This window comes from Petaurus breviceps, unplaced genomic scaffold (genome assembly GCF_028583685.1).
Source record: "Petaurus breviceps papuanus isolate PSGF00001 unplaced genomic scaffold, PetGlider_PUasm1.0 189, whole genome shotgun sequence".
NCBI lineage: Eukaryota > Metazoa > Chordata > Mammalia > Diprotodontia > Petauridae > Petaurus > Petaurus breviceps.
The window spans coordinates 3,092,808-3,118,659 of NW_027185809.1; the positions used below are offsets into that span (position 1 = coordinate 3,092,808).

Sequence of the window (25,852 nt, forward strand, 5' to 3'; positions counted from 1 at the left end):
TCTCTCTCTCTCTCTCTCTCTGTCTCTCTCTCTGTCTCTATCTCTCTGTCTCTCTCTTTCTCTCTCTCTGTCTCTCTCTCACCATTTTCTTCAACAGTCAGTAGTGTACTGCCACGGGGGAAGAGTTGGATTCTTCCAAGGAGACATCCGCCTTCTGTCAGATGACATGGAAGCTCTACATCCCACCATCTTCCCAGTGGTCCCCAGACTGCTAAATAGAATGTATGACAAGGTGAGCTGGTTTGGTCACCATAGACTTCAATTCAGCAAGCATTTATTAAGTACCTACTGTACTCTAGGCTAGAAAGACAAAAACAAATAATCCCTGCCCTAAAGGAGTTTATATTCCACTGAAAGTAACATATTTGACTCCCGAAAAAAGTATAAAATAAAGACAAAGGAGATTTACAGGAGGCATCAACAGCTGGGGAAATCAGAGAAAGCCTCAGGTGGGGGAAGCAGCCCTGGAACTGAGCCTTAAAAGGAGATAGATTCTAAAAGGCAGAAGTGAGAAAGAGCAGCATTCTGGGCCTGCAGGGCAGTCTGTGCAAAAGCATAGTGACAGATGATGGAAGATTGTGTGCAAGAAAGAGTACACAGGCCTATTAAGTTGGAGTGGAGGTAATCAGCCTGGAAAGATAAGTTGGAGTCAAACAGAGGATCCATTCTTCCTGTCCTGAGTTGGACACTCTGCCTCATACTAACACTCAATCAGAGCTTCTACCCATGTGATTTTCTTCCTGCGAATAATAATAGGGAGACTCTAATGAGCCTCTATCATTGTCATGACCCATGGATGCTTCTGAGATAGCATTTGAGTTCTAGGGGCTGGAAGGAGGCGAGTTTTAAATATATTCTTCCAGTTGCTCAAAGTGAGTAAGAACTGGTTCAAAGCTTCTTCTCTTTCTACTTTTGGCCACCTTCAATGGTTGTACCCTTTGGTCAACAAACATTTACAAAATACCTATATAATACAATGCATTGCACTGACCAAACTTACCATAAGTACTGTGACAGAGTATCTCTAAATTGTTAAATGCGAATTGAAGTAAATACCAGTAATCAGTAATGAGCTCCCTATAATAAAATCTTCAAGCAGAAGTTGAGTGACTGTGTCAGATAATCATAAAGGAGATTCCTCCATCAGTAGATAGATGGACCAGATGGTCTTGTAAAGTTCTATGGCTCTCCTCTCTTCCCTTTCCTTCCCCTTTCTTCCTCTCCACTCCTATATTTTCTGTTACTCTCATTCCATAATAGCAGATAGGTGGGTGAACTTTAGCATAGGAGAGATATCTTAATTTCTTGTTCCTAGTTTTTACTAACCTTTAGTCCAGTTTAGCAGGTATTCATCCATCTCCTATGCTAAGCCACCAAAGGTGAAAGTAAGAGCTGGATTCTGGGTTTACAGATTCCTTTCCATCATGAAGAAGTGCCTGAGGGTGAAATTTTGAGCTCATTGAAAGCTTTTGTCTATTTTTTTTTATCTCAGATTTTCAGCCAAGCAAATACTCCATTGAAACGGTGGCTTCTGGAGTTTGCTGCAAAGCGTAAGAAGGCTGAAGTCCGAAGTGGAATCATTAGAAATGATAGCATATGGGATGAGCTTTTTTTTAATAAGATTCAGGTAAGAAGTTGGCTAAGACTGCTATGAAATATCAGGCAGTTCATTCCACAGGGAAATTAAAACAATACTCGATGCTTGCCTTTCCAAAGAGCCCCTAGTGATTTGTTCATATTTCTAAGTCTCATACTTTAACGCTGGCATGTTGTAACTAGAGGTGGTGAAATGAGGGTCATTGGTAGAGACTAAGTACAGAAAGGAGAGATGAGGTCTTAAGGGAATAGAAATCAGTATATTCTCTGGAGAATTCTCCAATGATATCACCCAGGGTCTGTAAGGTACCTAAACTCTTTCATGTTCTCCCTGCCCTATTAGACATGAGAAGAAAAAAGCTGAACACTAAAACCAATGTAATGTTCATGGAGAGACCTATGTTATGGTCCAGGCTGTCACTGACTCATTGTGTGACCTTAGGATATTCCTTTCCTCTCTCTGGACCTCAGTATCTCTCTCTAAATTGAGCAGAATGGATGGACTAGATAGTTCTTGTTTTTTTTTTTTCTTTAGAGGGGGGAATTGGGGTTAAGTGACTTGCCCAAAGGTCACACAGCTAGTAAGTGTTAAGTATCTGAGGCCAGATTTGAACTTGGGTCCTTCTGCCTCCAGGGCCAGTGCTCTATTCACTGCACCACCTAGATGCCCCTGAACTAGATAGTTTTTTAGGTCCTTTTCAGTTTTCACAATCTGTCGTTCTAAGAATTATTTCTTTGTTTCCTACCCTTCACTTGCTCCTGAATAGGACCAAATACTTAGTTATTGTTGTATACTTCTGCCAAAGCATTCCTTACCCCTGCCCAAACTAACCTCCTCCAGGAAGCTATGGTTGATTAGTATTTTTGAAAAATGACATGACTGTGCATTCACTTGCTATTCCATTATTAACTATGAAACTTGATCACTCTTTAAAGTCTTTTTGGCTTCACTTGCAAAGACGAAGAGTTCCAAGTCTTCTTTATCCACTGTGATGCAGGGCAAAAGGAAGCAATGTATTGATCTGAAAACTATATATAAAAAGGAAGGCCATTAGCATTTCAGAAATTTGAAGTAACTTGTTATAATTCAGCTCTTTTGGTGCTGAGAAATGATGTAACAATGACTGAGTATATTTTAAGGGCATTAAGGAGAAAACAAAATCTTCAAAAGGGTACATAGATTAATAAATTAATAATGAATAAATACTAAATAATTCATTTAAATTGTAGCAGAACACTAAGGATTTGGAAACATTATTAACTAACCTTTTCTACTGCATTTAAATTTTCTTCAACTTGGAATTGAATGAAATTATTTCTTAGCATTCTACTTCTCCACTAGATGACTTTAGAGGTTCCCTCTATGTGGCTACCAGATTTCCAGGTCGAGTTTTTACCCTATAGCTTTACCACTGCCTTGCTATATAATATTGGTTAAGATACTCCTTTTCCTCAGGCCTCAGTTTCCCCATCTGTAAAGTGATGGGATTGGACAACTGACCTCTAAGATTCTTCTCACCTCTAACATTCAGCGATTGTGAGTCTGAATTTTCTGTTCCCAAGTATTGCCTTGGGTTCGGTTCTTAGAGGCAGGTTGGGCTCCAGACTATTTAGTTATGCCTCAGAATACTGTGAAGGTTATCTTGGGCACATGTCAAGACTCTACTTAATCAATTGTTTCTTGTCATCTGTTCCACAGGCTAGTCTCGGTGGTTGTGTTAGGATGATTGTCACTGGAGCAGCTCCTGCGTCTCCCACAGTCCTGGGTTTTCTTCGTGCAGCCTTGGGGTGTCAGGTACAGTAGCACAGTATGCAGCTTAGCTTCCCATGGAGTCATGTCTTGGAGCAGCTAGATATTCCCGTTATCAAGATAATTGGGAATCATGAGGACCCAGTGGCCACACAGCAGCTTCTCCTTCCTCCAGAAGGCATAAGCCTTAGGGTAGGAAGAGCCAAGGTAGATTTTACATATTCTGGAAGACAAGGACTTATTTGTCTGGAGAGTACAAGGTTTCCCTTGTTTTTGATAGGATCCATAGGATATTATTCAAGGTAAACAGCTTAAATATGCTGTATGTTGGTTACTTACTCAATTCAAAAAGCATTTATTAAATTCCTACTTTGTACTAATCACTGAAGTAGACCCTGGAGAAACAAAGACAAAAATGAAAGAGTGCCTGTCCTTAAGGAACTTTCATTCTGTTGAGGGGAAATAATACGTCCATAGAGAATTAAATTTTTTAAAACACATGTGAAGTAATTACTAGAGTGAGGGCACTAGCAATTGAAATGATCCTGTTAGACATTCCATAGCAGGTAGTGTTTAATCTGAACTTTGAAGAAAAGCTAGAATTATACAAGATGCAGAGGGCACAGAAAAAGTACATTCCAACGACTGTAGGCATAGCTGAGCAAAGGCATGGCTATGATAGATGGGAAACTATGTACTGAGAACAGTAATCAGAGAATGCATATAGGAGAGTAATATGCAATAAACCTAGAAAGGTGGACTGGTGCCAGATTGTAAAGAGTTTTAAAACCAAACAGAAGTGTTTTTGTTTTACCCTGGAGATAAGAAGGGGCCTTGAGAGCAGGGAAGTAATGATATGGTCATAAATGTGACCTGTTAAGAGGTGTGATCATTCAGGTAAGAGGTGATAAGGTTGGGAATTAGGGAAAAAGTAGCTAGGTGAATGGAGAGAAAGGAATGTATTTGAGATTGTCACATAGTCCTACACATGCATCAGGTCTGCACCTATTCCAGTTTGTACAATGTTTCCTAACCCAGACAGAAAATAAATATGTCTTGCCTTTAATTAAGAGGAACAATATCTTTTTCTATTATATTTTCACTAAATGTGTTTTGATAGAATTTAAAATTAATTTACTTTCTCATTCAACAAATGCTTATTAAGTGCCTTCTATGGGCAAGGCCCTGTAGTGAATCTACATTAATTTATGGAATCTCATAAATTGAACATTATTAGTGGGATTCAAGTAAATTGGTTCCATGTTTTATGAGTATGTTTAAATATTGACCATTCAAAGTTTTATACACATAACACTGTCCTCAGTATCTGAATCATGGTACTACCTTATAACAATGCTCTTTTAATAGCATAGCAACCAAATTCCTTTGGAAGGTATCCAAGACAGATGGACTTTATTCCAAATTTTCATGCATAGTGATGTTATTTAGAAAGACTATGTGCTTTTGCATAGCTAAAATAAAACAGACAGTGAGCTTAATGATAAATTGATAAATTGTGTAAATCTTTAAAACCTGTAAACAGTTTAAAGAAATTAAGAGACATTAAGCCCCAAACTTCACATTACTTTTATATACTATCTATAGTAAAAAAAAAAAAAGCTTATTCATCACTGTGATCTCCACTAAGTACAATACATAATTACACGTCTTATACGACAATAACCAAAGTCACATTCCCAATGCTTATTAGTTTCAGATTATTCATGGAATGTTAATTGACTGAAAAGAAAAGCATTAAACAACACGGGGGAAAGTTCCACTGTTTGAGTAATGATAACAACCATTCCTGATAGCTATATTGGAGAGAACTTTGCCTACATTACCTCATTAAGTATAGGCATTTTTGAGTTGGTGGTCCAGGTTAAGAGTCATATTTCTGTTGTAGGTATATGAAGGTTATGGCCAAACTGAGTGTACAGCTGGATGTACCTTCACAACTCCAGGGGACTGGACCTCAGGTAAGAAAGAGGTCAAGACAGTATCTAATCCCAGGCAGAAAAATATTTAGGGGTGTGTGTGTGTGTGTGTGTGTGTGAGAGAGAGAGAGAGAGAGAGTGTGTTTGAAGATTTTCCCACTAAGAAACAATGGGGTGCCAGATTTTCCAAAGTTTTTGAGTGACTAGAAGTATATGTGAATAGGAAAACACTGGCCTCTAGTAGCTAGAGCCATTCTCCTTAGAGAGTGGCCTGGGTCAATCCTTTAGAAGGTCTTGGGTCTCTTATGATATCAATGTTTGTAATATCACATTATGCATGTTTGTTTCTGGCACAGAATGATATTTTAGGTAACTAGACATTATCTTAGTGACATTTCACCCAAAGGCATTTGTCTCTACATTTTTCCTGTGGGGAGAGTAACAACCTATGACACTACCCACAGTAAGTTTTCCAAAACTTCTCTCCTCAAGTCCCCCAATTACATTCCACTCCCCCTCTCTCAAAAGACTGCTTTACTTCCTACTTTACTGAGAAGATTGAGACCATCTCTGAGAGTTGCTTCATTTCCTGTCTTCCAGACATCAAAACCTCTCTCTGTCCTCCCCCATCATCCTCATTTTTGTTCCCAGTCTTAGCAGGTAAAGTAGCCTTTCTCATTGTCACTCTCTCGTCGTAACTCTTGACCCCAACTCCCCTTGGACCTTGCACTACTGCCCAGTCATTCTCTTATCTTCCTTCTCATCTTCTGTTTCTCTTTCTCTACTTCTTCTTTCCGTGATGCCTATAAGAGTGTTCTTTCCTCTTCTATCCTAAAAAAAGAAGAACCCTACCCTTGAACCCTGCTATTGCCTCAAGCCTTCTCTGCTGCTTCACCTGTTACATTTCTAGAGTCTACATTTATTTCCTCCACTCACTCTCCAGCCCCTTATTTTCTTGATTACACCTCTATCACTCTAATGAAACTTCTTTCTCCAAGTTCTTCAGTGACACTTTTGGGAGAAGGGTGCCCAGAACTATGAATGGTGTAGGAAACTCCCTCTGCCAATGCAGGTTGGCATCTGTTCTGCAACTTAACATCATTAAAGTGTTGCCTATGGCAGAGGTCTTCATATTTTTGTTACATCTTCAATATATGTTTTATTTACTTATTTATGAATTATATACATATTCTACTGTATGAAATGATTATATATAGATATATATGTTATAAAACACACCAAAGATAGACATTGTAAAGGGATAAGATTAAGGAAAAATAATACTTGATTCTCGAGTTATAGGGATTCATTGTGGTTTATTGAGTAGGAGAGAAGTGACGTAGTTAGACTTGTGAGTTAGGACAGTCGCCCTGGTAGCTATGTGGACGATGGATTGGAGGGGAGATTTATGAGTCAGGAAGATTAATTAGGCTATTGCAATAGTCTAGTTGAAGGCCTGAACTAGGATAGCATCCAGGTAAGTAAAGAGAAATGTTGTAGAGGTAGGAACTGACAACTGATAAGATATGTGACATGAGTGAAGATTTGAAGATGATGCCAAAGTTGTGAACCTAGGATACTTGAAGGTAAGTCAAAGTTAAAGTCAGTCAAGTTAAAAGTAATGGGGAAGTTCAGAAGAGGAAAGGATTTAGGTGGAAAGACTTAGGTATCCTGAGATCTATGATGTCCATAAATATTCATCCTGTATTACTCTTTCCCACTCCACCCCCAAAATGAGAAAGAGATGCCACTGCCCTGAAACACAGAACCTAGCTACAGATCCCTGGGTCCCCATTAGTTTATGGGCACCTTGCCAAGACAAACCCATGATAAGCTGTTATGAGAAGGGTGCATGTGACCCCATCTTCCCACCCTTGAGTTACTTGACTCATAACTCATGGAATCATGCTACACTCTTCTAGGGGGCTTGACCCCTTCTTTGGATGCCACTGGTTTAGGGAACTGAAGTATTAAGCAAGTTGCTCAAGTTTACTCAGCAAGTATAAATCAGATATAGGATTCAAATCTAGGTCATCCTGATTCTGTCACTCGATCATGCTGCCTCTCTCTAATAACCTTTCAAATCCCATTTAATGTACCTTTTCTTCAGCTCTCATTCTTCTTTGCTAAAATGTAGGGTACATAATGAAGAATAATATATATTGAATATATATATTATTCACTATATATGTATAATATATAGTGAATCTAGAAAAGTGGGCTAAAGCCAGATTATGAAGAAATTTTAATGCCAATCAAGTTTTTGTATTTCATCCCAGAGGCAAAAGGAAGCCACTAAATGACGTTTCTTGAACAGCAGCGTGATATGGTCAGGCCTCCGCTTTTTCCTTACCCTACTCTTATCCGTTGTGATAGTCTGTTGATTCTACTACCACGTTGGGATGAAGATGCCTCTTTAAAAAAAAAATTATTTTGGGGCAGCTAGGTGGCTCAGGGAATAGAGCACCAGCCCTGGAGTCAGGAGGACCTGAGTTCAAATCTAGCCTCAGACATTTAACACAAAAAAACTAGCCGTGTGACCTTGGGCAAGTCACTTAACCCCAATCCCCCAAAGGGGGGAGAACTAAGTGAATATTTTAAGAGGGGGTGGTAGGCCAAATAGGTTTGGTTACCTCTGGTTTAGAAGAAGGAAATGGTCAACAGTGTCAAATGTTGCAGAAAGGTAAAGAAGAATGAGGACTATGAAAAGGTCATTGGATTTGGCAATAAAGAGATCATTGATAACTTTGGAGACAGCAGTTTCAGGCATGTGATAAATTTGGAACACAGATTCCAAGGGGTTGCAGAATATATGGGAGGTAAGAAAGTGAAGGTAATAGTAGATAAATGATGAATAATATAATAAATAATAAATAAATAAATGTAGATAGCTTTTTTGGGGGGTAGATTGTCTGTGGGGAAAAAAATATGATAGCTTTTTTAAAAAAAATAAATCTTCTCCTTATGTACTCTACATTCTAGCCAAACTGGAGAGACAATTCATTTTCTGGTCTCATACTTCTCTCTTCCAATTCTGTATATTTGCATGTTTCTTCCCCATTTCCCTTGCCTGGAATATACTCCCTCATTTCTACCTAATGATATCCTTCCTTTCTTTTAAAGCTCTATTTAAGTTGCTTTTGCTGACATCTCCAACGAAAAGTGAACTTTCTCCTCACAGTTTTTAAAAATATGTAATCTTCTTTTTATCCCTCCTTTTCCTTTAGCAATTCTATTTTATGCCATATTCATTTGGATACATGCCATATCTTTTCTATTAGACTGGAAATTACTTGAGGGCAGAGACTATTATTTGTAATTTTTCCTATTTCTTCAGCACCCAATATATTATGCTGAACATCATAGGCATTTAATAAAGGCTGTTTGAATTGCAGTGATCAGAGGGAATAGCAGGGCTGTTGGGCCTTGGCTATTCTGCCTCTTTGGACTGGGCCCCCTCTACACTAACAGAGTAAGCACAACTCTGGCCTGGGACACTTAATCCTGGTAGATGGGAGCAGCTCTTCCTATTTTAGTTTACCAACATAGCAACCAAGATTTAGAGCTAATGATATTGTGAGCATTGATGAAATAATCCTTACTAAGTATTCTGAGTTACCCGGCAGGAAAACAAATCTAAGTGAAATAGGCGCTCAATATAGCAAGGTTTCATAGAATTCTCCCTTGTTCTCATTTCTCAAATGACACATCACTGGATTTGTGGGTTGTAATTGAAAGTCATTTACCTCCAGATGGAGACTATAAAACAGCTAAGATCAATGAGTAAATTTAAAAGGTCCAGTTCTCTATACATGACCTCCACATGAATTCATCCAACAATACAGCAACAAAGAAATTTTAAACGAATAGCGGAGTCATGAAGATTTGTCAAAGGAGACAGAAAGTTTAATGATGGCCATTCAGGACCAGGTCATTGCCACTATGGTCTTGAATTGCTATCATTGTCTTAATGATTTAGATAGATTATGCAAGGAGATTGTAAATCAAACAAACAATGGCACAGTACATAAATGCAGGCTGTAAAAACTTAGCACCTAGCAAATATTTGGTAAAATATGATTTAGTGCCTAGAATTACATATAGAAACTCCCTAGACTGACCAATAAAAAATCACCAAAGGATAAATTCAGATCTCAAAATGTCCTAAAGAACTCGATCAATAAACTGTAATGGAAGTGGACCATTATCAGAAACTTAACTGTCACCCATAATTACTAGATATAACACTGACCCATAAAAATTTAAAAATGCATATACTAGCTGTCACAATACCATATGCTCATAATGTTACATGGAACAAAAAATAAAACTTACAAAATATAAAAGCTAAGTAAATGAGATCAAAATAACATGAGAAGATGCATACTGTCCTTATTCTGGGTGCTACTGCAGTTGTACCAAGGATGCTTTTAATGAGCCTACAGAGTATACACTTACATGCTAAGACTTATTCAACTACCTGAAAAACAGTTCATAGAATATTAAATATGAAAGAGTAATAGCAGAATAATGTATACCAGGACCATTTCTGAACCCTACCAGACAAGATAAGAACATAACAAAAACTCACATTTTTATATCACTTTAAGGTTTATGATGCCCTTTCCTCGCACCATTCCTGTGAGGTGATCAGTATAAGGATATAGATTCTTGCACTGTAAGATCTGTCAGTTTCTGCCTTTTTTGAAAAATCTCAGCTCTTTTAAAAAAAACTTTTGCTTTGACTGGCAGGAGTTTACAGAAGCAATAGGGCATAGGGTGAAAGGATAGGAAATTTTCATATAAAAATCAAATGGAAGGATATAGCTAAATTTATTAATATATTTAAAGATTAGAGCCAGTTTGTTGAAGTAGATAGAATGTTGTACCTGGATTCAATTCCTACCTCTGATGCTTACTATGTGACAAGGAGCAAATCATGTAACCTCTCTAAGTCTCAAGCAGTTCTCTAATATTATAAATTATAATTTTTTTTTCTTTTTGGAGGAGGGAAGGAAGAGCAATTGGGGTTAAATGACTTGCCCAAGGTCACACAGCGAGTAAGTGTTAAGTATCTGACGTCATTTTTTTTTAAGCAATCGGGGTTAAGTAATTTGCTCCAGGTTACACGGCCAGTTATTTCTGGGTGTAGTGCTAAGTATCTGAGCCCAGATTTGATCCCCAGGTCATCCCGACACTGGATCCTGTGCTCTTACTCTCTGGGCCACCTGGCCACCCCTGAGATCATATTTGAACTCAGGTCCTCCTGACTCCAGGGCCAGTGCTCTATTCACCTAGGCATACTGAGATAGAATTTAATCTCGACAGGTGGAAGGAGATTGCAAACCAGGAATTCCATTGTGATAGAAATCATATGTCCTTAGTTCAGGATTGCTTAGCAGAAAAAATCTATTGGGTAAAAGAGACAAAGAAATGGGTTACCTTTCACACTATAAAATCTTTCTTTCCATTCAGCATCTTAGCCAGTACTTGCCTCTCAATAATCCTACACTAATGTATGTCCTGTAGCTCAGAGTAAATTTTCTGCAAGGAAGTTCATAGGTTGTATAGTGAGCCTAAATAATTATTCTTTTTTTAAATATTTTATTTATTTTCAGTTTTCAACATTCACTCCCATAAATTTTAAATTTTCTCCCCTTCCTTCCCTCCCAAAGATGTCATGTAATCTGATATGGATTCCACACACTCCTATTAAACACATTTTCACATTAGTCATGTTGCAAAGAAGAATTATAACGAATGGGAGAAACCATGAGAAACAAACAAAAGGGAAAAGGGTCAGCTTCACTCTGCATTTAGACTCCATAATTCTTACTCTGGATGTGGATGGCATTTTCCATCATGAGAACTTTGGAAAAATTTTAGGTACTTGCATTGCTGAGAAGGGCTAAGCCTTTCAAAATCAGTCCTCGAGCATTGTGGCTGTGACTGTGTACACTGTTCTCCTGGTCCTGCTCCCCTCACTCAGCATCAGCTCATTTAAGTCTCTCCAGGTTTTCCTGAAGTCTGTCTGCTCTTCATTTCTTACAGCACAATAGTATTCCATTGCATTCATATACCACACCTCATTCAGCCAGTCCCCAGTTGATGGGCATCCCCTCGATTTCCAGTACTTAGCCACCACAAAAAGAGCTGCTATAAATATTTTTGTACATGTTGGTCTTTTTCCCATTTTTGTGATCTCTTTGGGATGCAGCCCTAGAAGCAATATTGTTGGGTCAAAGGGTATGCACATTTTTATACCTCTTTGGATATAGTTCCAAATTACTTTCTAGAATGGTTAGATTTGCTCACAACTCCACCAACAATCAATTAGTGTTCCAACTTTCCCACATCTCCAACATTTATTATTTTCCTACTTTGTCATGTTAGCCAATCTGATAGGTGTGATGTGGTACCTGTTTTGATGTGTCTCTCTCTAATCAGTAGTGATTTAGAGCCGTTTTTCATATGACTATAGATGGCTTTAATTTCTTCCTCTGAAAACTGCCTGTTCATATCCTTTGACCTAAATAATTATTCTTTTAAAAAATGACTTGAATGTAAAGTTGTCTTTAGTGTACACAAGCCTAATTTGAATTTATTGTAGCCATTCTCAACACAATCATCTAACACAGGATTGAGTAAATCCCATCTACAACAGCAAGAAATCAGTATGAGATGTAGGTTGACTAGGCAAATTTAAATTTAAGTGACTTTATGAGAGAATTTTTTTCCACTTAAAATGAGGACCTATGGGGAAGCTAGGTGGCACAGTGAATAGAGTACTGGCCCTAGAGTCAGGAGGACCTGAGTTCAAATGTAGCCTCAGACGCTTGACACACTTACTAGCCACGTGACTTTGGGAAAGTCACTTAACCCCAATTGCCCTCCAAAAAAAAAAGCAAAAAAAAAAAATAATAATAAAATAAAATGAGGACCTAGCTTTGATTGCTGGAGAAATATTAATTCTGCCAGTTTGTAACAAAGGTAAAAGTATTGACCTGGGGAATGTTTAACGTGTGTCTTTTTGTTGTTTTTCTAAGCAGTACCAGAAAGTGATGACATTGAGTTATGCTCTCTGTGCAGTGCCATCCAGGGAGAAACCTCATTTTCTCTTGTGGTACAAAACTTAAGCCAAGGAAGTGGTGGCGGTGGACTTCTTCTTTCTCTGTGGCTTTAAGATTTGGGGAAATATGAAAGGGAGGAAAAGGATGGAGGAGAGGGTTCTAGATCTGGATTGGATTGAAAACACCACCAGAACTTTTATTTAGAAAGGCTTGAGCATCTCTGCTGGAAAGCCGTCTGCACTAATGCCGAGCTCAGTTTGAAAGCTGAAACTTGTTGAGCTTACTCTGATTTGTAGGTCATGTGGGTGCACCATTACCCTGCAACTACATCAAACTGATAGACGTGGAAGAACTGAACTATTTTGCCTCCAAAGGAGAGGGAGAGGTAAGTTTAAGCAAGGGGGAGTTAGGGTTTGTTATCTCCAGCACTAAGAAAAGCTCCTCATTGTTTTGCAAGTTTGTCATGATGACATGGAGAACTACAACTTCAGGCGTGTATAGCATGTGATTCTCTTGTATTATATAATCAAATGGTGAAACAAAGGGGAAATAACAGAAAAATAGCTTATGAACATTAGCCTAGTTTAATTAGAGCCATGAAGACTTGAATCATCAAAAACTAATGCCATATATTACATTTAGTTACTGTTTAAAACTCTGAAAGGAAATTCAAAAGTGTTCAAGAAGAATCACATAGTTTTGAGTTGAAGAGGGCCCTAGAATTCATATTATCTGAAATATTCCTTAATAAGAATCTTCTCTACAACATCCCAGATAGTATTATGCCTTGGAAACAACTCTGAATTTGGATTCAAATGACCTGAATCGAAATCCTGGATCTGTTACTTACTAACTCTGTGACTATCTGACTTTCAGTTTCTTCATCTGTAAAATCAACAGTCTGAACTGCACAGCTTATAAGATCCCTTCCAGCTTTAAATCTGTGATCAGCTAGACTCTAGTAAGATAATGAAAAACATTTCTGTAGGTTGAGCTTTAAAATTTACAAAGCTCTTTCCCCCCATCCATTATTATCCCCATTTTATAGATATGAAAACCAAGGCTTAGAGAAATTTTGACATGCCTACAAACACACAGTTAGTATGTATGGGAGCCAGGATTACCCAGGTCTCCTGGTTCCAAATCCAGTACAGTCTCCAGCATATAACACTGCATTTGATTATATAATTGAGTGAATGTCTATATTTGTGAGGTAAAATATAGCCTAAATGATGTAATTCTATTTTTCTATCCATGTTATAATTATCTACATATACTGAGAAAAAAGAGATTTTTTTCTCTTTGTGTTGTTTCCCCATGTGATCAAAATTACCTGCCATATTGCCTCTATTAATTTAATTTATTATTAATTTACTTATTATTCATCTAGTCCACTTTCCTATTCCTCAACCAAACTCAAAGTTTATGTCCATAGTTGTCTAAAGTATAGGATTTCCCCAGGACTTTTCAAATTACTTCCTATAACTCAGACTTGGGTAAAATAGTTTCTGCAGAGCTACGATTTCATTTTTGTACATGAGATTGGCTGTGTAGATAAACAGGCTGTAGTCCCCTTTGTGCTTTCCCTTTGAGTTACTCATCATTAAGGAAACAAAGGGATAGTAGCAACAATCCATTTTTAAAACTTTGATTTTATTACTACTACATTTGCATATAATAAGATAAGAGAGTAGAGAAACTCAGTCAACCAGCAAACACTGACTGACCATCTGCTATGCCTCAGAACATATGCTACATGAGGTGGACCATATGGGGATGAAGATAATATGGTCTCTGCCCTCAAAGAGCTTAGTAGTGGGATTAGATATGTACACATAAATAAATAACAGGTAAGGCAATGTCAACTTAATGTCATAACAGAGATGGAACTTGTGCCAGCCTTGCAGGATGGGCAAAGGGGGGAGAATAAGCATCCCCAAAATGGAGAATTGGATCTTCATTTTTTTTTTGAGGGTGAGGAGGGTGACTGAGGGTGAGGGATGGTGAATCAACTGCTCCCTCTGGAGTTTAACTGGGTTGATAGTGAAGTTTGTTTGCTATCATCAGTCAACTGGGATCTTTATTTCATCCAGATCTGTGTGAAAGGACCAAATGTCTTCAAGGGTTATCTCAAAGACAAGGAGAAGACCGACGAGGCGCTAGACAAGGATGGATGGCTTCACACTGGAGATATTGGGAAGTGGTTACCTGTATGTATCATTTGCCTACACTTACTGCCTGAGGAGTTTTAAGAAAATGTTGTGTCAACTTTGATGCCTGAAATTGTAATGAAGGAGATGGCAAGCTTGCATCTTGTTGAAATCAGAGTGAAAGAAGGTCGTGTAGATGCCACATCCTCCCACTTTCCCATAAACTATAAGCTCAGTTAGGGCAGGAAACTGTCATTTTTTTTTCATTTTTCTATCCTCACTACTTAGTACACAATGCCACGTACATGGTAGGTACTTAAGTGTTACTGAGTTGTGCCCAAGGGAAAAGACATGAACTTCTAGGTGAACAAAGCAAATGATGCTGGCATACTCTTGGGCATATTTGCTAAGGGTCTTTCTTTGAAAGCAGCCCAATGTGGGTTCTCAACATCTCTTCTTTAGTGCCTGATTCTATTCAGACACCATCCCTAAGTCCCTAAACTAGTTATTGTATAACTTTCAATTTCTCACCAGAAAATATTGCCAAAGTCATTCCACACAGTAGACCAAGAGAGATTGTCCCAAGGGTTTTGAATTTACCTCTCTAATTGTTGGTACATCCATTATTTTACCATTTTAAAGTGCCTACTTAGTTCTCTAGGACAGCTAGGTAGCCCAGTGGATCAAGAGCCAGGACTGGAATCAGGAAGAATCATCTTCTGGAGTTCAAATGTGGGCTCAGACATTTACTAGCTTTGTGATACCGGGCAAGTCATTTAACCCTATTTCCCTCAGTTTCCTCATGTGTAAAATGAGCTGGAGAAGGAAATGGCCAACCACTCTAGTATCTTTGCTAAGAAAACCCCCATAAGAGGTCCCAAAGAATCAGACATGACTGAAACAAATGAACAGCAACAACAAAACTTATTTCTCTGAGCATTGACTTTGTATTATTTTCTGTGTGTCACTCACTTTGGCTATTAAACTGCATGCACTCTGCTTGGCTATAGTGTTTCAAACAGCGTTTGGAATAGAATATGTTAAAACTGCCCAGATGATAAGACAGTCTATTGTAACTTATTACTTTTTACTAAAACTGTTCCTCTTACCCAATAGACAGGTACTCTTAAAATTATTGACCGGAAAAAGCACATATTTAAACTCGCTCAGGGAGAATATATTGCTCCAGAAAAGATTGAAAACATCTACATTCGAAGTGAACCAGTAGCTCAGACCTATGTGCATGGAGACAGCTTACAGGTAATGTTTAGAATTGTTGAGGATATGATCTTATTTATCAATCTTGCTTAGGAGCAGGAGTGTTCTTACTGATTAGAGCACTCCAATAATTGACACCTAATTAATGTGAACTTCCCTGTTCCCCCAATCAGAAAATAAATCCTAATACCCTGCTGTACTTCCCAAAGGTTAAAGAATTAAATGTATTAATAAGCTCCTCATCAAGAGAAGAGCCAGTCATTTTAGAGGGGTTTTTTAAATGCACAATAAAGTAAAATTTAGTTATTCCCGAAAGAAATGTTAAATTAGAAGACTCACTGAATAACAAGTAATTCTGATCTATTAGTGTGTCAGGAAGTGTCATAAATGTAATTATTTGATGCAACCATATTCCAATGAATTTTTTTAAGTTTTGCTGATGTCTTTTATTTTTACATAACAATGATTTCTATTAATACCCACTACCACCACCACCATCAAGTGAGACCTCCTTTATAACAAAAACCATTTAAGAAAGACTAACAGAGCAAACTTGTCTGACAGAGTATGAATCCTGTAGACTCCTCACCTTTCCACTGAAAGGAGAAAGGTGATTCTTCCCTTTTCATTAGAATGAGTCATAAATTCTAATTCATTTTTCTATATGATTAGAGCGATACTTTAAATAGTAGGCCTAAAGATGGTATCTAAATGATTGAGAAGGAAAATATGAAAGATTTTAAAAGTATGCGTGAAGTAATATATGAAATAATTTCTAATTATAATGCCATTAGCATCATTAAGATTTAGAAACTGAAGGAACAAGCTGGTCATGGTCTTTTTTTGCCTCTATACTATTCACTAGGTTAGCATAATTAGAATAGAATTCTTAGATTCTTAAACTACTTATTTGGTTTTATGAATAGATTAAAAATAAGAATTACAGAAATGTTGGAATGATGACAATTGGTTAATTCAATATTCTAAGAGCTTTGAGTGAAAATGAAAATGATTCTTTCTGTATTATAGAATCATTTGACTTGCAATCCAAGAATATATTGATTAATGTGTACATAAGCAAAGTCAAATTTGGAAACAAGATTATGACTAGATTGATGTACAGCTTGACATTAAATGTCATTTAAAAGTATAAGTAAATTAGATTGCTAATTAATCTCATATATGGAATTTATTTGTGGAGATGTTTCATAACTGGATGGACACATGAATTTTTCAATAATGCTAGTAGATGATCTTGTCATAACCACTTTTTAATTTTTTTTAAATCTGTGGGGAAATGACAGGCCTTCTTGGTGGGTATTGTTGTGCCTGATCCTGAAGTCATGCCCAGTTGGGCAAAGAAGAGAGGATTTGATGGAACATATGCAGAGCTCTGTCAAGATAAGGTATATGTCTTTGGGATTCTTTTCTATGACATAGCTGCATATTTGATGATCTATCAAATGATAAGAGAGCAATGAAAAATTATACTTGTGAAATTTGAACTTCTTTGGAAACCTCTAAAAAATCAGCTCTTAATTAGAGGGCTCATTTTATCTAACCATCCCACCCTCCTCTTTCCTATCTCACCCCCCCCCCCCCAAAATAGTAACAACAACAAACTTCGGCTTCCCTTAGAACTTAGAAAAATCATTAGTCAGAATCTCAGGTCTTGAAGTAACCTTAGAGGCCACCTAGTCTCCTTTTACAGAGGACAAAACTGAAACCCAGAGAGGGGAAGGAACTTGACCAAGGTCACACAGCTAGTCAGTCTCAGGTCTTCTGATTCGCATCCAACTATTAGATACCTTTGTTTTATGACCACTGTTTATAGTGGTGAATGGAAAATGAAATCTGACAACTAAGTATACTTAAATTGGGAAGAGAAATGATGCAAGAAAATTATGAAATGAGAGTCAATAGCCTGACTGAGGAAAATAACACCTTAAAAATAGACTAACTCAAATGGCAAAAGAGGCTCAAAAAGGCAATGAGGAGAAAAATGCCTTAAAAGGCCAAATTTTCCAGATGGAAAAAGAATGTCAAAAGCTCACTGAGGAGAATCATTGCTTCAGAATTTGATTAGAGTGGGGCGGCCAGGTGGCCCAGCGAGTAAGAGCACTGGCCCCAGTGTTGGGATGACCTGGGGATCAAATCTGGGCTCAGATACTTAGCACCACATCCAGAAATAACTGGCTGTGTAACCTTGAGCAGGTTACTTAACCCCAATTGCTTTTTTAAAAAAAGAATTAAATTGGAGCAAATGGAAGAAATGACTTTATGAGAAATCAAGATGCTGTTAAACAGATCCAAACAAATGAAAGAATAGAAGGCGATGTGAAATATCTCATGGGAAAAACCACTGACCTGGAAAATAGATCCAGGAGAGATAACTTAAAAATTATTGGACTACCTGAAAGCCATGATCAAAGTAGGAACCTAGAAATCATCCTCCAGGAGGTTCTTAAAGAAAACTGCCCTGATGTTTTAGAACCAGAGGGCAAAATAGAGGTTGAAAGAATCCGCCGATCACCTCCTGAAAAAGATCCCAAAAAGAAAACTCCTAGGAATATTATAGCCAGGTTCCAGAATTCCCAGATTAAGGAGAGAATATTACAAGCAGCCAGGAAGAAACAATTTGAATATTGTGGAAACACAATCAGGATAACCCAGGATCTAGCAGCTTCTACACTAAGGGATCGAAGGGCCTGGAATGTGATATTCCAGAGGTCAATGGAACTAGGATTAAAACCAAGAATCATGTACACAGCAAAACTGAGTATCATGTTTCAGGGAAAAATATGGTCGTTCAGTGGAATAGAGGACTTTCAAGCATTCTTGATGAAAAAACCAGAGTTGAATAGAAAATTTGACATTCAGATACAAGAAGCAAGAGAAGCATGAGAAGGTAAACAGGGAAAAGAAATCATAAGGAACTTATCAAAGTTGAACTATTAACATTCCTACGTGTAAAAACAATAATTGTAACTGATGAAACTTTTCTCAGTATGAAAATAGTTGAAGGGAATAGAAATATATCTATATATGTCTATATATGAGGGTATATGGGCATATGAATACATATGTGAATGTGTGTATATATGTTTACAGGTATACATAGATAGAGGGCACAGGACCAATTTAATAGGAAGGGATGATACTTAAAAGACGAAATTAAGAGGTGAGAGAAGAATATAATGAGAGGAGATGGGGAGAGACAGAATGGGGTAAAATATCTCATGTAGAAGAGGCAAGGGAAAATGGTTACAATGGAGGGGAAGAATAGGAAGGCAAAAGGGGATGGGTCAACCTTATTCTCATTGAATTTGGCTTGGGGAGGGAATGAAATACACACTAAATAGGGTATCTCACCCTCCAGGAAAGTAGGGGGAAGGGGATGAGAGGGGAGATGATGGAAGGAGGACAGGCTGGGTGGGGGGAGGGAAGTTGGAAGCACCCACTTTTGAAAAGGGACAGGATCAAAGTAGAGAATAGCACAAGCGGGAGGTGGGATAGGAGGGAGGGAAATATAGTCAGTCTTTTACAATATATCTACTATGTTATTCTTTTGCATTAGCCACACATGTACAACCTATACTGAACTGCTTATCTTCCCAGTAAGGGTGGGTGACAAGGGAGGAAGGGAATGAATCTGGAAATCAAAGTTTTAAAATAAAATGTTTAAATATATATTATTATTATTAATACTATTTTACATGTAATTGGGAAATAAGATATACAGGCACTGGGGCATAGAGATCCACTGGAAAAGTCGAAAGGGGTATGGGAGAAAATATGGGAGAGGGCAGATTGGAGGAGGGGATATCCTGTGGGACTGTTATTTTGGGGCGATGGGTAGGGGAAAAATGGGGAGAAAATTTGTAACTCATAATCTGGCAGAAATGAAGGATGTAAATCAGAAGTTAATAAAGCATTTGAAAAATGGAAAAAAAAAGATGGGCTTTTATTTCCATGAAACACTTGGCTCCATTCAAAAAGTTTTGCAATGTCCCAAAGGCAATTCAGTTCACTCTTTAACTCGGGATGGAGCTGACTTTCCACTTGAAATACCTGTTGAAGATATACATACTGATGGACAAATTGTATAGGCTTTCCATTGAAATGCATACCATAATCTGGGCCATAGACATTCTTTATGGAATTAGTCTTTCCTATGTCAATGTTATATTTAAACAATCACAGATGAAATGAAAGAGATCAGAAATTCTTACAGGCCAAAATATTAGCCCTTTTTAGTAGAAAAGGGAGGAGAAAAAGAAGACAAACTTATCTTTGGCAAACAGGGTTCTGTACAATTGGGCACAGAATGGCTTTGTTCACATAGCTTAGTTTCTTCCCCTATAAAATGATGGGATGGGATTAGACTAAGATCCCGGACCTGTGCCACAGTTTCCTCACCTGTAAAATGAGAATAATCATAACACCTACATTCCAGGGCAATTGTGAAGATAAAATGAGACATTTGCAAAGTGTTTTGCAAATCTTAATGAACTACATAAATGCAAATTGTCATGATTATTATCCTATCATTATTTTTAAAATCATTTTCTTCAAAATGGTCCTGTGAGTTAGGGAGCACAATTACTATAATTTCCATTTTACGGAAGAAAATTAGGTTCAAAAAGCCAAGCTAAGACACAGAGACAGTTACATAGGTAGGAAACAGGTTGGAACTCCTACTTAGATACTTTTGATTCTGAGGTTCAGTAGTCTTTCTGCTATGACACAGAGCAATAGAGGAAGCATGGCATAGTGGGAAAGCTATTAGATTTTGAGTCAGAATACCAAGGTCTGAAAGTTGGCTCTGCCACTGGATTGCCTGTGTGACTGGGCAAATCACGTATTCTCTCTGATCCTGTTTCCTTCTATATAAATAAAAGGAGGGCATTAGACAGGATAACCTCTAATGCCTCTTCTTTGGAGACCTTAATCTAATATCCTACAGAGGTCATTCATGAACCACTTCTTACATGGCAATTCCATTTTGTTTAAAGTGCTCTCCGCATGCTCAGAAGTTGTCATGGGCAGTAAGAGTAAGAGGGCAGAGGGATAGAATGGCTATCTAGTAGTCACTTGGGAGCATTTCACATGATACCTCAAAAGAATACTGAAGAACATGTCTATTGATTGTTGTGCAAACGCTAATCGATTTTCAATCAATCTCTGTTTAGAAACCATTCTTTCTTTCTTGAGTTTAAAATGTATGTCTGTATTGTCATTGTAACTCAGAATTTATATGGTTCATTTTAGGAGTTGAAGCAAGCTATAATGGATGATATGGTCAGACTAGGAAAAGAAAGTGGATTACATTCCTTTGAACAGGTAAAGATTATCTTTTCTCAGCTTTGATGTTTACTCAGTAATAAACCATAACCATTAGTGTTTCTCACTTAAATCTCTTACCATTCTGTGACTGCAGATTTTTTTTTTAGTGAAGTTTTGACTTAGGCAGGTAAGTAGATTCAGTGACCCTAGAAAGGCCTTTATGCAACTGAGATTTTTATATTATAATTTCTCGTAAGTTCTGTGTCCTTACAAGAAGTATACAGCAATGTTGTACTCATTGCTTTTATAGCACATTAAATATTATAAATGTCTACTGTATATTTCTAGGCAATAAGAAGATAGAAAGTTTAGGTAAAATAAAAATCTTTGTCCTTAAGGAACCTTAGAGTCTAGTAAGAGATAGACACAAAAACTATAAGACCTTGAGTCCTGCTTCATTTTCATGGGAGTTTGATATAAGAATACATGAAATTCCACAGTGGATCACATTAAAGATTCTCTATTCTAACTCCATGCACGCCAAGGGATATAACCATTATGGATGTGTAGGCAGGTTCTCCATGTCAGTCCATAAAGGTAAGGTGTAGCCTCAAATATCCTTGGCTTTTCTGTAATAATTCCTTATGAATTCATCATTCACTAATTTATCTGAGCCATACGTGAACCAAAACTAGCTGTAATAATATGCAAAACTTCTCTGGACAGTCAAATATTCAAGATGGGAAATTCTCCAACAAGAAAGTTAGATATTAATCACTACTTGTTATATTTCACTATATGTGATATACTTTTTACAGAACTTATTTTTATAAGAATGAACTGTTCAACTTGATAATTATATGTGTATATGTGTAACAATTTCTATAATATACTTTCTTACAGAATTTATTTTTATAAGTATGTATGGATTATGCAACTTGATAATTATATGTGTATGTATATTTCCATCTGATAATTAATCACTAGTTAGTAGCTCAGCAGTCATTCAAAGCACTGTTAGCTTAAAATTTAGACCTACTTCACATACTTCACCCTTACATATTACTCAAGGCTCAGTTTAGCCCAAGTTCATGGACAAAGATTCACAGGATCAGAAGGCTTCTAGTCTAACCCTTTTGCTTCATAGATGAGGAAACTGTTAAATCATCTGCTTTAAAGTGTCAGAGTTGAGATTTAAGGCAAATATTTCTGACTCTAAATCCACAATACCAAGCTCCCTCTTCTGTGACTGAAAAAAATCTAGGATCTTCTTATTTGGTCAGCCCCAATAGATAGGTAAAGCCAAGCCCCCTCAGAGACTGACCACAATAAAAGGGAGAGGATAGTATTTCTTCTGCTTCCCATTCAGCATCAAAAAGCAGGATTTTCTATGATGGATAACAAGGATGAAATAGGCAAGGTAAGAACTGTATCCCAACACACACCTGCAGCTGTGTTATGATTCCATAAAAGCTACTTTTAGATGTGACCATGGACCGTCTAGCTTACATATTGAAAATTACTTTGATTTTTAAAAGTCTTAAAGAGAGGCATTTAACTAAACTGATTTATTACAAATTTGCCGATAGTTATTTGTGCTATGAATATGTGTCCAATTCCTATTAAAAGGTATATTCTGCATTTGGTTTTTAGGTTAAAGCCATTTACATATACTCTGACATGTTCTCAGTACAAAATGGCTTGCTGACACCGACACTAAAGGCTAAGAGACGAGAGCTAAGAGATTACTTCAAAAAACAAATAGAAGAACTTTATTCAACTTCTATGTGAAGTTCCAAGGCGGTCCTCAACACATTGGATGGTGTAGCAATATCCTAGTGATGCTTGAAAGTGTGGTCAAAATGATGCAGTTGAAAGTGACTGAGCACTTGACCTTATGACTGAGCCTTTTCATGTTCCAAGAAATCTTTAACAATATTTTCTCTATCATCACTGAGCACCATATATTTTTATTGAACTGACATTGTAACAGGCTGCTACAAATATGGCATATGGCAATGTAAAGATCAAGACATCATCTCCAGTATGGTATACCACTAAAATTAATATATATGTATATAAAATCTCAATGATCAGAGAAATTCTATTAAATATGGAGGGAAAACATAATTGAATTATTCTATGTAACTATTTGCAAGCTAGTCACAAGATGATGTACCTAGATAATGTTGGTCTACCTCATTTAATAACTGATACTCAAAAATCACAGTTAAGTCTAGCCTAAAATTTTAGATTGGCTGTTATAATAAACCTTGTTGAAGGCAGAGAGCAACTTCCATATCTGGCAGAAATTTCGTGTCTCAACATTATCTAATCTTTATTGATATGACCATCAACATACATTTCAGGCCAAGGAGCAAGTCATTACTCTCTCACACTTAATCAGAGTCATGAGAAAAATACAGAACCAGCCAAGGTAAACTGTACAGGGTTGCTCAGAAAGACAGATATTACAAACGTATCTCCAGGATTATATCTGTATATTCACGGAATGTTAAGTGGCACAAACTCTAGAAGGTTGAACGAAACAACCTACTTCTCAGGATAGAACACTGTTAATGTAAATAAGCTAGTTCCCACTAGAATATTTCAGTTATCCACTCTGGAACTGTGAATGCTGACACTAGCAAGCCCAATTAAATGAACATTTCTGTACAGCCATAGAATAGGATAGAACCTGGATCTGGCCTCTCACAGAGAATCTGCAAAAAAACTTATTTGCTCGAGATAAAAAGAGATCTTTGGTTCCTTATTCCTAGAATACTATATACATGGTGGGCTGCCATTCCCCAAAGGTAGTATGGTTCCATATCCATGTAGTTATGGGTAAACAGTTCAACAACCTCCTGCAAATTGCTACTGAAAAAAAACACCATGATACAGCTTGGAGTATGGAAATGTGTTCTGAAGGCCACCCATCTCTTAATATCTCTGAATGGCTTTAAAAACTAAAGAAGACTGTTTTTCTCACATCACGGCTACTACATATGTCTTTTTTTTTTTTTTTGCTGCAATGGAAAAGAAAATGCTCTCTGCAAGAATATCATCAGTATCATAAAACAGAAACCCAGTTATCATGGAAAGCAATTAAATTAAACTATCATTCTGCTTCTGGGAAGGTTAGAACTCCAGGAAAGAGAGGACATCATTTTCCTATTAGAGATTTTGTTGCAGGAAGCCAAAGGTGCTAAGTGATTCAACAACCAAGCAACCAGAGATGCTCCCTTTGGCCAGAGAGGATCCTAACATTTGTAAATAAATAAATGTGGTCACTTAGAAACTACATACATATGTGGACCTGCTTAATGAATGCCTTCTAGATCAACAATCTTACATTTGTTTTTCAGTCTCAGACTGGAATGGGCTAAAGCTTCAATCTAAAAAACTAATGTATTTATCTTATCTGTCACATAATTTAACATGTCTCTCAAATTCCATTGCATGCTTTTGCAAGTTTAATAAACTGAAGAATGAACTAGCTACATAGAGACTGGCAAATTATATTTCTGGATAAGAAATACTCAAACTGTAAAAAAGATTGCATTGATTTTTCTTTATATAGAATTTGAATAGCCAAATGCTGAATTCATTGTTTGACTGATACTACTACAATTTTATAAACAACTGACTTGTTTCTTAATTAAACAGAAATGAAAAAGAAGCTACTTTCCATTCTTCTTCCACTGTGGTATGAACTTCATTATTTTCCTTTATTTCCAAAAGAATCTTACATGAGCAAAGAGTGCAAAAGTATTTTCATTCAAACAAGAGAAATCCTATTTTTATCTGACTTGTGCCTTGTACCTGCTAACTTTTGTCATTTATCAGTAAAAACATAATCAGTTTTCTCTCACTTAAAAGATCTAGTCTTTCTTGTCTTTCCTGAATAATAGAAATGTTCATATATGGCCACAGAGTGAGAGTAGTTAGCAAGTCCAAGTTGAACTGAAATGCATGGCATGGGTCTTAAATACGTTGCACGTTACATTAATAAGTCCTTATCCTTAATACTACCTAATTTTCTCATGGAAGACAATCAAGGCAACATTTTCTTAGTGCATATCTTGCATCCACAAATCAGAATTCTTTATTTTGACAGAAAAAGGTGAATTGTTTGAATAGGTAAGAGAGGAAAAAGCCATACTGGAAACATTAAACTGTCCCTGACAGATTCACATTCATTTACTTAGTCTCTTAGACTTCGCTAACTGTGGTGGTGTAAAACCATAGCGATCCTGTTCAACTAACAGGGATTTACCGAGTCTTACAGAAAAACATGTTCAGCCTCTTAGCTTGCTTTTCATTCAAAATGTGCTTATTATTCCTGTCATTTACTGAAGTTGTGAATTTCTAATATTCCTTTACAGTACCATGGATACTATCAAATAAAATTTGCACTATTTGTATTCACTTTGACCACAAAGGATGTCTTGGTGGTCCACACATTCAGACGTTCAGGATGATTCCAACAAACCAAGAATATGCACGTAACATCCCATGTCAGTTATATGCAAACTGTCCTGCAATCTGCTATATGCTAAAAACCAGGACATAAACAGCAAATTCCCACAACTTGAATAAATCACTTTGGGGCCCTAAACTTACAGAATTGCAAAAAAAAAACCAACACCTTTTTTTCATTACAAATGTGAATTTTTTACATATGAAATTCTTACTGGATAATAATAGTTTTAGCAGCTCAATGTCAAAATCTTGGATTTGATCTTACTATATATGTACATATATATAGAGAGAAAATAAATCACATTTTTTCTGCTGTGAAGAAAAATTAACTTATTAACCTTTATTTTCCATGTGAGTAAA

General features: G+C 37.0%; 1 protein-coding gene across 3 annotated transcripts in view; it reads left to right on the plus strand.

Moving 5' to 3' along the window:
- Positions 1–24,516, plus strand: part of ACSL6 (acyl-CoA synthetase long chain family member 6) — a 116,093-nt gene extending 91,577 nt beyond the window's left edge. For all 3 annotated transcript variants that reach the window (XM_069091816.1, XM_069091814.1, XM_069091815.1), the window contains 10 exons: positions 98–232; positions 1,493–1,627; positions 3,296–3,391; positions 5,253–5,325; positions 12,650–12,738; positions 14,447–14,563; positions 15,620–15,763; positions 17,026–17,127; positions 20,993–21,064; positions 22,661–24,516. In XM_069091816.1, the coding sequence (XP_068947917.1) occupies positions 98–232; positions 1,493–1,627; positions 3,296–3,391; positions 5,253–5,325; positions 12,650–12,738; positions 14,447–14,563; positions 15,620–15,763; positions 17,026–17,127; positions 20,993–21,064; positions 22,661–22,798 (1,101 nt within the window). In that variant the 3' untranslated portion in view covers positions 22,799–24,516. The remainder of the gene's footprint in view (positions 1–97; positions 233–1,492; positions 1,628–3,295; positions 3,392–5,252; positions 5,326–12,649; positions 12,739–14,446; positions 14,564–15,619; positions 15,764–17,025; positions 17,128–20,992; positions 21,065–22,660) is intronic.
- The last annotated feature ends 1,336 nt before the right edge of the window (positions 24,517–25,852 follow it).